The sequence below is a fragment of the Rattus norvegicus genome, chromosome 19 (genome assembly GCF_021556685.1).
Source record: "Rattus norvegicus strain SHRSP/BbbUtx chromosome 19, alternate assembly SHRSP_T2T, whole genome shotgun sequence".
NCBI lineage: Eukaryota > Metazoa > Chordata > Mammalia > Rodentia > Muridae > Rattus > Rattus norvegicus.
In genome coordinates this window covers 63,512,225-63,526,094 of record NC_141552.1, presented here as the reverse complement: position 1 = coordinate 63,526,094, position 13,870 = coordinate 63,512,225, and the positions used below count along the sequence as shown (strand labels likewise).

General features: G+C 52.9%; 1 protein-coding gene and 1 long non-coding RNA gene across 4 annotated transcripts in view; one reads left to right on the top strand and one right to left on the bottom strand.

The window, feature by feature from the left end:
- Positions 1–13,870, bottom strand: part of Gse1 (Gse1 coiled-coil protein) — a 355,080-nt gene that overhangs the window by 227,461 nt on the left and 113,749 nt on the right. The window contains exons 1-2 of one of the 3 annotated variants that reach the window (XM_087594690.1): positions 1,921–2,051; positions 268–457 (exon numbers count right to left, since the gene is read on the bottom strand). In XM_087594690.1, coding sequence (XP_087450816.1) covers positions 268–457; positions 1,921–1,947 — 217 coding nt within the window. In that variant the 5' untranslated portion in view covers positions 1,948–2,051. Of the gene's footprint in view, positions 1–267; positions 458–540; positions 613–1,920; positions 2,052–13,870 lie in introns of those variants that run through there. The other 2 variants (XM_087594699.1, XM_087594689.1) reach the window with 2 other exon arrangements.
- LOC102551937 (uncharacterized) lies at positions 2,101–11,456 on the top strand. Its single transcript, XR_015644209.1, has 4 exons — positions 2,101–2,259; positions 2,464–2,597; positions 10,196–10,270; positions 11,372–11,456. It is a non-coding gene; the product is annotated as an uncharacterized LOC102551937 (long non-coding RNA).

The window sequence follows — 13,870 nt, the reverse complement described above, 5'->3', positions numbered from 1 at the left end:
ACAGACGTCCTCATGCCTACTGGCCCAGCACTAGAGAAGCCTTCACAGGTGGACCTGGAAACTACCTACACACTGCACAGGCAAATCCATCACAGAGCATGGAGAGAATTCTCCAAACCCCAGGACTCGGACTCACACCCTTTAACACCAGGGACATGAGATGGAGCCCAGCTCTGAAACTCCGTGTCCCAGCTCAGCCTCCAGAGCCGCAGCCCCTGGGCTGGCTCAGGCCCAGCCCATGTGGAGAGACGCAAAACATTCCTCTACCTGTGGCTGTGAGGTCTACTCCGTCCCCATCCCAGATGTCTCGGTTGCTCTGGTGGCTTGGTGCTGGAAGCGGCTCCTGGGTGGTCCTGGTGCCCCTGGATAGACTGTCTGTGGGGGGCACCGGCTGCAGCTCAGGCTCTGGAGCAGGAGCATGGACAATTGCAGGTGCCTCCAGAGGAGCTGAGGTAACCTGTAGGGAAAGAAGAGAAGACACGAGTCAGGAAGGAGAGGGACCTTAGGCTGTCTTTCCATTCCTCCTCATTGTGGCCTGACCTCTACGGTCAGCAGTTCAGCTGAGCTGGCATGACAGTGAAGACTGTGTATCTCACTGTCTGGCCAGGAACCTCAGGCTGACACCGGACACTGTAATACTATGTGTGACCATCTCTTGTTATCTTGACACAGAAGCCCCTGGCTTCTGACAGCCACCCTGGTGAGGGTTTATGAGGGAGCCGCAAGAGATGCGCAAGAGATGTTCAGACTTACTCAGCCTGTCCTTGGGGATGTCTGTATGCCACCGTGCACTGTTAACAGGACCCTGGTGTTCAGTTTGGGAAGCTGGATGGCCATCTCAGCGGCACCCCACAGATTAAGGGGGGAATGTCATTTTCCCAAGTCCTTTGGGGAACCAGTCTCTTAGAGTCCAGGGAGCATCTATCCAATCCTGTTGTGAAAGCCAGGCATGGGTGAGGTCCCTCAGTGCACAGAGTGACTAGAGAGGGAATCAAGAAACCAGTGTGCCAACCATCCTTAGGGTCTTTGGGGAGCTACTGCTTAGCTTCTTCCCCTTTATAGGGTGCACTTGCTTGGCCTTACTTCCTCACACACTGGGTTCTATATATTTTTAAGCCCCTGCATCATGGGAGTCAAAGAGAACACATGCGTGGTAGGTACCCTTTGAAACCAGACACCCTAGGTGTCAGCACACCCCTGGAATTTCCACATCTCACTCTAGCCTGCTGGGCATAGTGACTGCCTTGCTACCTGCGTGCCGACAACCAATTCCAACCAGGACACCCAACTTGGTTGAATTAGGCTAGAAAATCAGAGCACAATATATGGGAGTCAGGTCTCTCCTTCCATCATGTAGGTAGGCACCAGGGAGCGAAAGCACACACTTAGCATGCACTCACTGAGCTATCTCACACATGTTCCCTCGCAGAACTGTCCCGCTGACCCCTTTCCACCTGTGTTTAAGTTGTGGACACATGCACTCAACACAGAACTCACCAGTTACCACAGAGCCACCCCATACCCTGTTAGCATTCTAAGCTCCACCCCCACAGTTACCTGGCAACAGCCAGGTATGCTCCACCCCACAGTTACCTGGCAACAGCCAGGTATGCCTGATACTATAAAAGGGGTTGCTTGCCCCTCCCTCCTCTTGCTCTCTTGCTCTTATCCTCTTAACCCTTTGTCCCTTCTCTCCCCATTCCCCTCCCCCCTCCTCTCCATGTGCTCATGGCCGGCCTCTACTCCTCTCCTCTTCTACTTCTCCCCTCTACCCTACTACCCTCTTAAGTCCCTCCCCATGCCCTGAATAAACTCTATTCTATACAATACCATGTGGCTAGTCCCTGGGGGGTGGGGGAGAGATGTCTCAGCATGGGCCTGCTGAGGCACCCCCTTCCCCCAGACCCCCATAGAACATACCTCCCCCTCTCTCGATCTCTTATCCATCCTAGAGCCTTCTCATATCCCAGATACAAACGGTCCCAACCACCACATCCCAGTTCCTGTCCTCATCACCCTTCTAACCGCCCCCTGCCCCCCCCACCAGATCCACTTCTTTCTGCCTGTAACACTATTTTATTGCCCCGCCCCCTTCTCAAGGCTGGGAAAACTGAAGTGGCCTCAGAAAAGGAGATAAGCCCAGGCCAGGGGGATTCCCAGGTCTAGCGGGCTTTCTCGGCCTCTGCTAAACCATCTGGACCACAGGGAGCCAAGCCCAGGCTGGTGGCCCTCCCCTTCCCCACTCAGAGTGCAGGGCTGGTAAGAAGTCATTTTTTGTTCATCCTGTTATTTTTAATTTTTTTTCAAGTTTTTTTTTTCCTCCCAGGGCTTAGTTCCGTAGGAGTAGCACCCTAAGTGAGACGGATGTTCAGAGTTCCTGAGGCGAGCGCAGCCCCCACCAGCCCTGCAGGCAAGAGGCAGATGAATTTACTGTGCTGTTTCCTGGAACGCTTTAATTTATAGCATCCATATGGAGACACTGCCCAGCCACGGCCCCCGCAAACTCCCCGGCAGGCACGCAGGCTGGAGCCAGGAGGCACCACATCGGGCCACACACATCATTTCTTCATTCATTGATTCTTTCCTCGGGACCTGGGGTGAGTCTACCACTGTGGCAGGGACCCCTGAGCACAGATTGGGGCCCTGCCCTGCATGGTTTTTGGCTGCTTCATAGTCTTGTCCCAAACCACCATGGGAAATTCTATCCAGGTGAAAGTAAAGACAGACAGACACAGGGGCGGCAGAATGCTATACTGCCAGCCAGGGACTCCTGCTGCCAGGGGAGGTTTATGAGTCAAATCAGGCAGTGTCCTTGAGATAGCCCCTGGAGATGAGCTGGAGGAAAGCAGAGAGTTGGGAATGCCCTGGACTTCTTGTTCCATACCCGTGACCTACTATTTCTCCTGGAGTAGAGGAACCAGCAGGGTTCGGCTGGAGCAAAGTACCTGGGCATCACTGTGGCACCCTTAGGAAGGGGCTTTGGGTATAAAAGTGGCTGTTGGTACCGTGTCTAGCAGAGAACAAAAGCGAAGAGAATCTTCTTTGCCGAATACCTACTATGTGCTGGCACCGGCCCAAATCACCCAGTCCTTCCAGCCACCACCCCCTTGCCAGGGAGATGGCACAGTGACCTGTCTGAACTTGCACAGTAATTGGGGTTTTGAACTTCAGCGGTTGTCTGGGACCTCAGTCAGCTATGAAGCAACAGGGAGATGAGGAGCTTAAACAGAGAGTGGCAGACGGGAGGTAGGAGTCACGGGCAGGGGCGGCGCTGCAGAGGCTGGGTAGGGAGGACTCCTCAGGAGCTGGCAGATCCAGAAGGCCTTCCTAGAGTAGGTGGGCTCTGGACTTGGCCTTCAAGGGGAGCAGGGTTTGGCAGGGAAGGGCAGTAATGTGGGTGTGGGAGATGTCACATCAAGAGCTGTGTGATTGGACCCAGCTTAGCTCTTAATCCACACCTCTGCGCCATTCCCTTATCTGTTCCCCTACCCACTCACCCACCCAGCCAGCCAGCCACAAGTTCATCTGCCTATCCATTCACACAGCCCACCCATCCATCCATCCATCCACCCACCCACCCATCCATTCACCCATCTATCCACCCATCCATCCATCCATCCACCCACCCACCCATCCATCCATCCATCCATTCATCATCCATTCACCCATCCACCCACCCATTCATCCATCCATCCATCCATCCACCCACCCATTTACCCATCTATCTATCCATCCATCCATCCATCCTTCCATCCATCCATCCATCCATCCACCCACCCACCCACTCATCCACCCATCCATCCATCCATCCATCCATCCACTCATCCATCTATCCATCCACCCATCTATCTATCCCATCCACCTACCTCCCATCTATCCATCCGTTCATTCCATCTACCTGTGACTCATCTATCTACCAACCCATCCATCATTGACCCATCCACCATTCATCTGTCCATCTATTCTTCATCTACCAATCGTCAGTCACTCATCCATCCATCCATCCATCCATCCATCCATCCATCCATCCATCCACCTGTCTGCCCACCTACCCTGGATGCCAGCAACAGGCGAGCTGTTGAGCTTTTCCTAGAAGTGGGGCCTTGTGGTGCAGAAGGTCTACTGTGTGTTACTGTAACAAAGGGGTTATGACAGACATCTGCCCTTTCTCAGGGAACCACCCCACAGGGCAAGACCATGAACCAAATTAGAGGGCTAAGCGGGCATGACTAGAGCATGCCAGTCCCGCCTTGCATCTCCTGTGCTTCTGGAAGCATCTGCTGCTGCCTTTGAGAGCTGCGTCTCTTTGCTCTTTGTTAGGGAACATTGACAACTGAAAAACGATTTGCATACAGGTTGGGATGTCAGGTAGGGATTTGGAGCTGTGCTGGATCGCTCAAAGTCACACACAGAGCTACCAAGTCTCCCAGCAAGGGGACAGAGACTAGAGAACAGAGAGAGTACACATGTCCAAAATAGCTTGGAAGAGTCTGTTCACAACAGCCCTCTTTCCTGGGCATCAATATCCCAGACCATGGACTGTGTGGGATGAGTCCCCGGCACTGATGCCTTCACCTGTCCCTGCACTGCCAAGTGCTAAGCTCTAGCATCGTGTGTAACCTGGTCCTGCTGTCTGCCCAGCAGCGTGAGCCTGGATGAGAGGACCGCATGACAGTCTCTCTTCTGGTCTAGCTCTCCTTGCTGTGCTACATGAACTGTTGCTAGAAGTGAGGGTGTTTCACTCCTCCTTCACACAGGCGCCAGCTTCATCGGGGTCAATGGATGTGTGTGGAAGGATTGTAGATTACCACATGCTGAGCCCCCGCCCCCCACCCCTAAAGGAAGGGATCACAACTGAACTGAAAGCCATCCTTGCTCATCCTCCCATAGCCAGATTGAACACAACTGGTAACAGAAAGCGTCCCTGGGCTGCGTAGCTGGTCTCCTCTGTGCCTGGGTCACCCTCTGCCTTTGTGTATGATGCCTGAAGCATGCACTATTGTCCTCCTGTCCCCTTCCCAAGGGGCCCTGGCAATCAGAGCATCACAAAGCCAGCCACAAGGCATGCCTGGCTTTGAATGGCTGGCTGGATAAAGGCCATGAGGCCTGAACCTCCATGGGCAGCAGCCACTGTGTTAGCATTGGTCACTTAGTAGCTGGAGCCCCAGAAGGACATTCCTAATGGTTCTCCAAAATAAAAAGGGGTCCACAGCCTGCCCGCCAAGTCCCTAGTGAAGTCTCCTATTACCATTCTTTCTCCATGGAACTCACATGGATTTTGAGAAGATTGTACCCAATAAAGTCAGGAGGGAGGGGAAGAGGCAGACACTCAAAAGGAGAAGAGCATGTATGTGCACATGTGTGTGTGTTTGCCTGTATGTGTACACCTGTGTATATGCATATGTGTGCATATGTGTTTATCACATGTGTGTGCATGTATGTGTTTGTATATGAGTATGCACATGTGTATATGCATATGTGTGCATGTGTGTTACATATGTGCATGCATGCATGTGTTTGTATGTGTATGTGCATACTGTGCATGGGTGTGCACATCTATGTGTGTTTTACAAAGGCCCCAATTCTAGGTAAGTAATTTTTAATCAGCTCACAAGGTCTCTACACTGAGAATCTCTACTATCTTACGTTTTATCCAAATAAATTTACATACCATACAATGTATCTAACTTTCTTTCAGTGTCGGGGATTGAACCCCGAGATAATTCATCACCAAGTATTTAAGTTATGCAGTTCCAGGCCTGGTGAGATGGCTTAGCAGGTGAAGGTACTTACTGCCAAGGCTGATCTGAGTTCCATTCCTGGAACCCACAGCAGAAGGGGAGAGAGAGACAGAGAGACACACACACAGAGACAGAGACACAAAGACGGGGGGGGGGGCACAGAGACAGACAGAGAGACAGAGACACAGAGACAGTCAGAGAGGACTGACTTCCTCAACGTGTCTGCTGACCTCTGCAGGCATACTGTGGCACACACGTGTGCCCCCACACACTAAATACATGTACTACAAATAGTTCGAGTTAATGGCTTTCTGCAAATTTGTGGAGTTGTATCCATGTTAGAACATTTTATCCAGTTAACCCTGGGGACGCCCTTGGACCCTCCATCCATTCCCTCAGACTCCTGGAAGTCAATCTTCTCTCTCAGTCTCCTGCCCCCCCCCCCCCCCCGTTTCAGCCTCTGCAGCCACTTCTCCCCTCTGCCTTTATACGCTCTCCTACTGGGGACATTTCACATTAATGGAGTTGTCACGTGGGACCTCTCCTGTCACCCTTTCTCAGTTAGCATCAGTCTTCCTGTCCCTCCACGTCTAGCAAACCAACCATGCATCTCTAAGAACAGGCTTCAAGCTGAGGCCCCGCAGCAGCCTGGAGGCAGCCAAGCAAGACACTGGGGTCAAGCACCAGCTCTGTTATTGGCACTGTTCTTCCTCCTGCTCCCAGGCTAGAGTACATTTCTCAGCCTGCCTGGGGCTGGGTCTTGGCTATTTTCCCCTGCTGGGAGAGTTCTTTTGCAGCCCAGAAGTGAAAGCACACAATGCTGCCTCCAGGAGGGTCAGTAGAGTCTAGGGACATAACTGCTCCCAGGCTGAGCAGTGCTGATAGTCTGTGGTCACCACAGCCCATGGCATTAGCATAGGGAAAAGCCATGGACTTCAGGAAGTACCAATCTGAGCCTGGTCAGTCATCCCCCTTGCCCCCCACCTATCTGCAGCAAAGGAAACTGAGGCACAGAAGCCAGGCCAGCTCCCCAAGGTTACTTGGATATTTAAGGTCAGAGCCACAAATCCAGGAGAGATTGTGTCCTCTGTCGGGTGTTCAAAACGACAGCAGAACCCCAGAATTACCAGGGATCATGTTTGCATTCTAGGTACCGGGGTAGGGAGTGGGGTGGGAGTTGCTGGGAGGCTGCAGCTGGTGTCCCACCAGAGCAAGGCCAGGATGCCGAGACAGGGGACAAAGAATGACAGTGGGGGAACACATGGCCCAGAAGAGCACTGTGCCACCCTCCCTCAGCCCAGGAGAAGCCATGCACGGAAAAGAATCCAAGAATGAGGTAAAGGGCCACCCTACTCCTCATGTCGCAACTGCCAGCCTCCGGGGACCTGCCGGGGCACACAGGCCACAGGACCGGTGCCAGCTGCCAACAATGGAGAGACGGGAGTTTCAGGCCAGCTCTGTCCTCAGGAGCCCCAATCTCTTTACCCACCCCACTCTGGGTGTATCGTCATTAGAAACTGCATTTGCCCAGCTCCGGTGGGACTTGCAAGATGGCATGTCAGAGGTTTGGAAGCACTGTTTGATGCCCTTGCTTCCCTGTGATGGCTCCACAATGTAGGCGGAGGACGCCAGATCCTGCACTAAAGGGAGGGAGAGGCTTCAGCCCAGAGCACAGCAGCCTGGCTGCACGCACAGTCCCCGACCAGCAGACAGCTAAAGGGTTAGTGCGAGCAGAGCGGCCGGGCATAATTGGAAAGTTATTAGATATGGAATACACACGGCACCCAGCAAATGAGTAATCAGGGGCTAATTAAGCACACGGCACAGCCGAGCGCACAGGGGAGGCTGGTGGCTTCCACATCTGTGCTGGCAATTAGGGGCGCTCCGGCTGCAGCTCCTGGCTGGGGCTGGGGCGGGTGGAGACACCGGCTTGGTAAGCAGCGCAGCTGGGGGGTCTTTCCCCCATCACTCAGAGGCTGGAGCAGGAGGTGTCAAATCCACCGGCCTTGGGGACAACAGAATGTCAGGGGGATACTGGGGACACTTGCACTGTTAGGTTCGCTCAGCAGCCATCCGAGTTCTGGACAAAGGGGCAAACATATACACAAAGCCAGGGCAGGGAGCTGTACAGTGATTCTGCAGTCTATCCGGGAGTGTGACTGCGCCATGATCTGGAGAAACTAAGACTGGGATAAACAAAATAGACAGCTCACCCAGCCAGGTCCCCATGCCAGCAGGCACAGGGCACTCCCAGGGTCTCAGAAAAGAGCTGACATTCTTTGGAAGGCCACAGTCAAGGGGAGGGAGGGAGGTAGACGCCAGTCACTTACAGGCAGGGCTGCTACCTAACTCAACTCCCTGTCTCCCCCAGGGGCCCACTTTAAGGGGCACCTACTGTCCATTTCCCACTGCTGGGCTCTGGTCATAGTGTTCCCAAAAGCCCTACCACATCTGAGCCATAAGATCTTTCTGAAACACCACCCATTGCCACCACCAAGTGTGTTTCCAGTGTTCTGACCCGCTGGGGACGTCCAAGAGCCCTTGAGTTGCCAAGGTGGCTCCTTGTCACATGCCACCCTTCCTTCCGTCCATCCACCTCTGTACCCACCCATCCACCTGCGCATCTACCCGCCCGCCCATCTACCCGTCCAAACTATCCTTCAATCCATCCCCCCACCCACCACTCACCCGCCCATCAACGGGTCCATCCATCTAGTTCCCGCCCACTTTATTAGCACCTACTATGTGCCTGGCATTGTGCTTCAGACAGATCTAGCAGCCAGTGGAGCAGTTAACAATTCCTAGCCTTACAGAGCAGACAGGCATGCTGGCTGGGCTGAATGTTCAAATATGAGTGTGAATGGGTAGCTCAGTGTTTGCTGGCCGGCCTGAAGAAAGTGAGAGGGAGGGCAGGCCGCAGGAGGGCCGGATGGAGAGGACGAATGAATTGTCTGTGTAGGAGTAGCCAGGCCTCAGCATGGACAGAAGCTGAACACAAATGCACAAGCACACACACGTGCACACATGTACACACATGCATGCATAAACAAGTGCACACATGCACACATGCATGCATGTGTGTACCTGGATCTGCTTGTGTGCCCCAAGAGGATGCAGGAGGACAGGCTTACTCTAAAGTGCACCCACATGCTCCCCCCACCCCCAACACATGCCTGGGCCACAGGAACACAGAGCTGTAGCTAACACAGACCAGGAGGAAGTCTTGCTTAGTTTGCAGCCGTGAGCTATGTGTCCTCAGACACAGCTGCATCTCTCTGGGCCCTGGCTTCCATGTCTGTGGAACGGGCAGCATCAGACACCTGGGTGGTTACGAGGGAGGACTGGCCAAGTGAGGGCTCTACAGAGAGTGAGGTCAGCACAGATGAGAAGGTCATGGGAACACTGCCCAGGGTTGGCCAGCCTTCCTGCCATACTGTTCTCTAAGTAACTGTCCTTGCCCTGACTCCACAGAAGGGCCCCACTAAGCTTGTGGACCAGGCTTCCAGGCAGGCTGTCAGCCACTGTCATAAGCCTCTACCCACAACGGCCCCGTCCCTTGCCCCTAAATGTCCCAACCGTCCTCAGTGAGATCTGGACTCTGTCCTTAGGTTCCATCCTGAGTAGAGATGAAAGCTACCCCACTTACCATAGATCATAGATTCTGGGGTTTTAGACAGACCACCATCCCCCTCTGAACAGTACTCTAACCTCAGAGTCTAACCCAGCATCCCCAGAGTAGCACAGGGAAGAAGCATATATGAAGCATAGAAAGAGCCATTTTCAGGGATGGAGAATAGTGTTTAGGGACCAAGGGACTCGTCAGAGTGAAGGCCCTGCAGCAGGGACATGTCAGAGCTGCAGTGCAAGTGCCCACATCAAGGGGAAGCTATAGGATAATAACGGAAGGCTACCTCACATCAGGGACCTCTAGCTCTTACCCGAAATGAACTGGTACCCTGAAAAGCTCTAAGTCATAGAGATAAATGAGTGCATGTGTGTGCACTTGTTTATGTATGCATGCACATGTTCATGGGTTTGCATGTGTTTGTGTATACATACACAAATGCATGCATGTGTACACTTGTTTATGCATGCATGTGTGTGCATGTGTGCGCATGTGTGCACGTGTGTGCTTGTGCATTTGTGTATGTATGCATGTATGTGCAAATGCATGCATGTATGTGTCCATGTGTGAATTTGTGTGTGTATGCATGCATGTGCAAATGCATGCATGTGTGCTTGCCTGCATGTGTTCATGTGTGTACTTGTTTATGCCTACATGTTGCATACATGTGTTTGCGAATATGCACATGTGTGGTTATGCATTTGTGCATGTATGCATGTATGTGCAAATGCATGCATGTGTGTGCATTTTGAATGCACCTGTGGACACAGACATCGTGGGACCTCAGTCATTCTGTTCTATCCCTCTCTACCTTATTCCTTTGAGACAGGGTCTCTCACTGAACCTGGCGCTCAGCTGACAGCCGACAAGCCATCCTCCCCCACTGCCATCACAGAGGTTGTGGGTGAGTGCTTTAGTGTTTTTTTAATCGCAATTCAGACCCTCAGGTTTGCACAGCAAGTGTTCTTACCTGCTGCGCCATCTCCCCAGCCCCAGATTTTGCTTTTCTGAAACCTAATGATTGCTGCCGAGTGTTTCAGGCGTGAGCAATGAGGCAGATCCACCGTGTGCCCTTCAGTCCTCCCCACAGTTGCATCACACCATCTACAGCGCCTGTCACACAGAGTATGACAGTGGCATCTGATTCTCCTCAGACCTTTAGCTCTGGCTCTGAATGTGTGTGCTTGCTTAACTCTCCATGGTTTCACCGCTTGCCTGGGCTCCTATCCCTAGCCCCAGTTAAGAGCATCCCGCTGCCACAGTGTTCCTTCTATTCCGTCTCTTCATTCCCAGCAGGCTGTGCAAACGAGAACCTACAGGATGTGCCCTCTGGGGTCTTGTTTTTCTTACCAGACAGAACTCAAGGCCTTTTGATATCAGAGGTCTGCAGCTGGCACTGCTGGGCTCCTCAGGGAGTCTAAGCTGTTAGCTTCCGGCCCTCAGACTCAGCAGTCTAGAAGCCCAGCAAGAGGTGGGGAGGCATGTTCTGGAGGAGCTCCACTGCTTGCTGGCCCTAGGCTTCCTTCCTTCCTTCCCTAGGGTCCCTCTCCCTCCAGGTCAGAGGGAAGCATCCATCCCTTCCTGTCCCTAGGACTTGTACCTTCTCTTATCTGCTGGCCCTCAGCCAGGATGCACCCCACTTCTGGGCTCCCTTGTGCGGTTGTTATCTCTGCTTTCCCAGGCCAACTTCAGACTTGCTTACTAAGAGCGGATTCTTGGGAAGGGTTTCCCATTCTACACACAGCAGAATGACTACTGATGCCGACCCTTGTGCACTCAGGGTTAGACAGAGACTAGAGGCCTCACCTGGCAGGTGCTAAGGAGAGGGGAGAGTGGGCTTGGAGACTTGCCAAAGACCCCATCTGGGGTCCTACTCCCCCCATGCCCATAGCACAATTGCTGTGGGACACGCAGAGTGCCACCCAGGGCAGACAGTTCATCAAGAGCTGACAGCCATCAGCGGAGTGATCAGGAGACTATTAATTTTTCTCCTTTCTCTTGCCAGGAATGTAACAGTGAGAAATGGCAGCTGAACCACAGGGAGGTTCCTCAGGGTGACAAAAAATAAAAATAGCTCTAATTGAAGCTGATAGAAATTACACCCTTTGAAAACACGTCGGGATGCACGCCGGGGCAGGGCGCCTGTCACAGGCTCATGGAAACAGGGTGACAGTCACAGCAAACAGCCTCACGGGGCATCACAGCATCCGCCCAGTGGCTGCTGGGAGTTCCTGCAGTTCAGGAGGAGATGGCAGTGGAAAGACATCCTGGGCTTCCATCCATCTCACCTACCTAGCTGCCCATCATCCCAGGGAGCACGAGAAGTCTGTGTCACCAGAGGCCAAGATGTGTCCTGGGTTCTGGGTGGTCCAGGGGACCGGTGCACTCAGGCTAGTGACCCGATTACCAGCCTCCACCATGAGGCCCTGAGGTCCCTGAACCCTAATGCCCATGTGAACAATGGGAGGTGCAGAGGACCCTGGGCTGACCAGGTATTCTGCCCATAAAAGCTCATGGTGTGACGCCTGTAGGCTGGGCCAGAGTGTGTGTGTGGGGGGTGTGTGTGTGTGTGGGGGTGTGTTTCTGTGTGTGTGTGTAAATGTGTGTGTGTTTCTGTGTGTGTGTAAGTATGTGTGTGTAAGTGTGTTTCTGTATGTGTGAGTGAGTGTGTGTGTAAGTGTGGGGGTGTGTGTTTCTGTGTGTGTATGTGTGTGTGTGAGAGTGTGTGTGTATAAGTGTGTGTGTGTGCCTGTGTGTGTGAGTGTGTGTGTGTGTGTGTGTGTGTGTGTGTGTGTGTGTGTGTGTGTGTTGATAGGTCATTTCTTCACCGCTGGTGACATGAGCCGATTTAAGCTAGATTAGATAATAAAGGCAGGTTTATCGGGAAGCTGCTCTCAGGTAAGGTGAGTTCACTGATCCCAAGGACCAAGAACAGGGAAGTTGCCATGTGGGGAAGGGGAAAAGGGGAGGGAGAGAGAAAGAGAGAAAGGGGTGCATGCACAGGAAGCAAAGAAGAGAAGAGAGAGAGACCAAAATATCTAGATTAGTTAGGGAGGAGCCTCTAGGGGAAGGGTGGCCCAGGCCCTGGGCTGGGAAGTCCAGGGTTGGGGATAGGGTATGCCAGGTAGGGACTGAGGGATGCTGGGAGAACTGAGAGGCCAGGTCTGCTTTGCTTTGTAAAATATGCACCTCAGTCCCTTGTTTCAGGCCTGAAACCAAGTGTGTGTGTGTGTGTGTGTGTGTGTGTGTGTGTGTGTGTGTGTGTGTGTGTGTATACGTGCGCGTGTACATGTGTACGGCCATGGAATGACCATTGGCTGAGATGTGGCTTCTGCTCACCACCGGTCCTTATGGCCTTAAGTGATTTCCACGTGTTTAATTCACTCAGCCCCACAGCAGCCCAAGAAGTGCACGTCCATTACCACCACCACAGGTGAGACTCGGGGTGGGGTGATGCACACGCACTTGGACAGACAGTCACGATCTCTGCGCCCTCACGTTTCAGTTACCCTGCCCAGGAGGCTCCTGGCCTGGAACCTGTCCTCAGAATGAGAAATAGCAATTCTGAACTCACCCAGTCACTTCCAAGGGTAGGGACAGTATGACATGAAGACTCTTGGGCTCTCCCTCGGTCAGAGCCTTGGGGTGAGCCTGAACTTGCTGGTCAGACCTTGCCAGCCATGCTCTGTGCCAGGTTCCTGTTACCTGGAATGGGAGGATAGACGAGCCAGCCAGTCTCTTAACACAGTTGTCTCGAGACAATGGACAAATCTAATTGAGAGGCTGAGGCAGGAGGATCATGAGTCCCCGGTCAGCCCGAGCTTCACAGACAGAGCCTGTCTCAAAGCAGAACAAAGACAAAGAGACAACAGCAGAGGCCCGCAGTGACCAGCAAACAGCACGGGAGGTTTTCCTTTCTTTCCTTTGTGCTGGGGATAGAGAACCCAGGGCTTCCCGTGTGGTCTACACAAGTTATCCACCACCGACTCCCAAACCAGCCAGACTCATTTTTTTTTTTTAAAGGAAGAAGAAAGAAAAAATTGGAAGGAACCCACACCCTCACTCCCTCCCATTCCAGAGAAGCAACTAACACTACAGTCACATCCAGACGACAGCAATTTCTGTCCCCATTCACTGCTGTCTTCCTTGAAAAGATCTGAGGGAACGATTGGCTGATGTGAGTCTGGGCTGAACAAAAAAGGCAGCAGAGTGAGAGCAAGCGTCTCTGATGCACACAGTAGGAAGTGTCAGGGCAAGCGTCTCTGATGCACACAGTAGGAAGGGTCAGGGCAAGCATCTCTGATTCACACAGGTCAGGTCAGGTCAGGTCAGATCTGTTGTGTGCTTTGATGCTGTGGCGTGGGAGGGCTAGTCTTGGGTCCACCTGCCCAAGGCCAGCAAACCCCTCAGGAAGGAGGAAGACCATGTACCATGCTGGAATCTTGGTTAATTAAACCCCTGGGTGGGCCCAGAACAGAGCATTGCAAGGTGATCAAGCACTTAG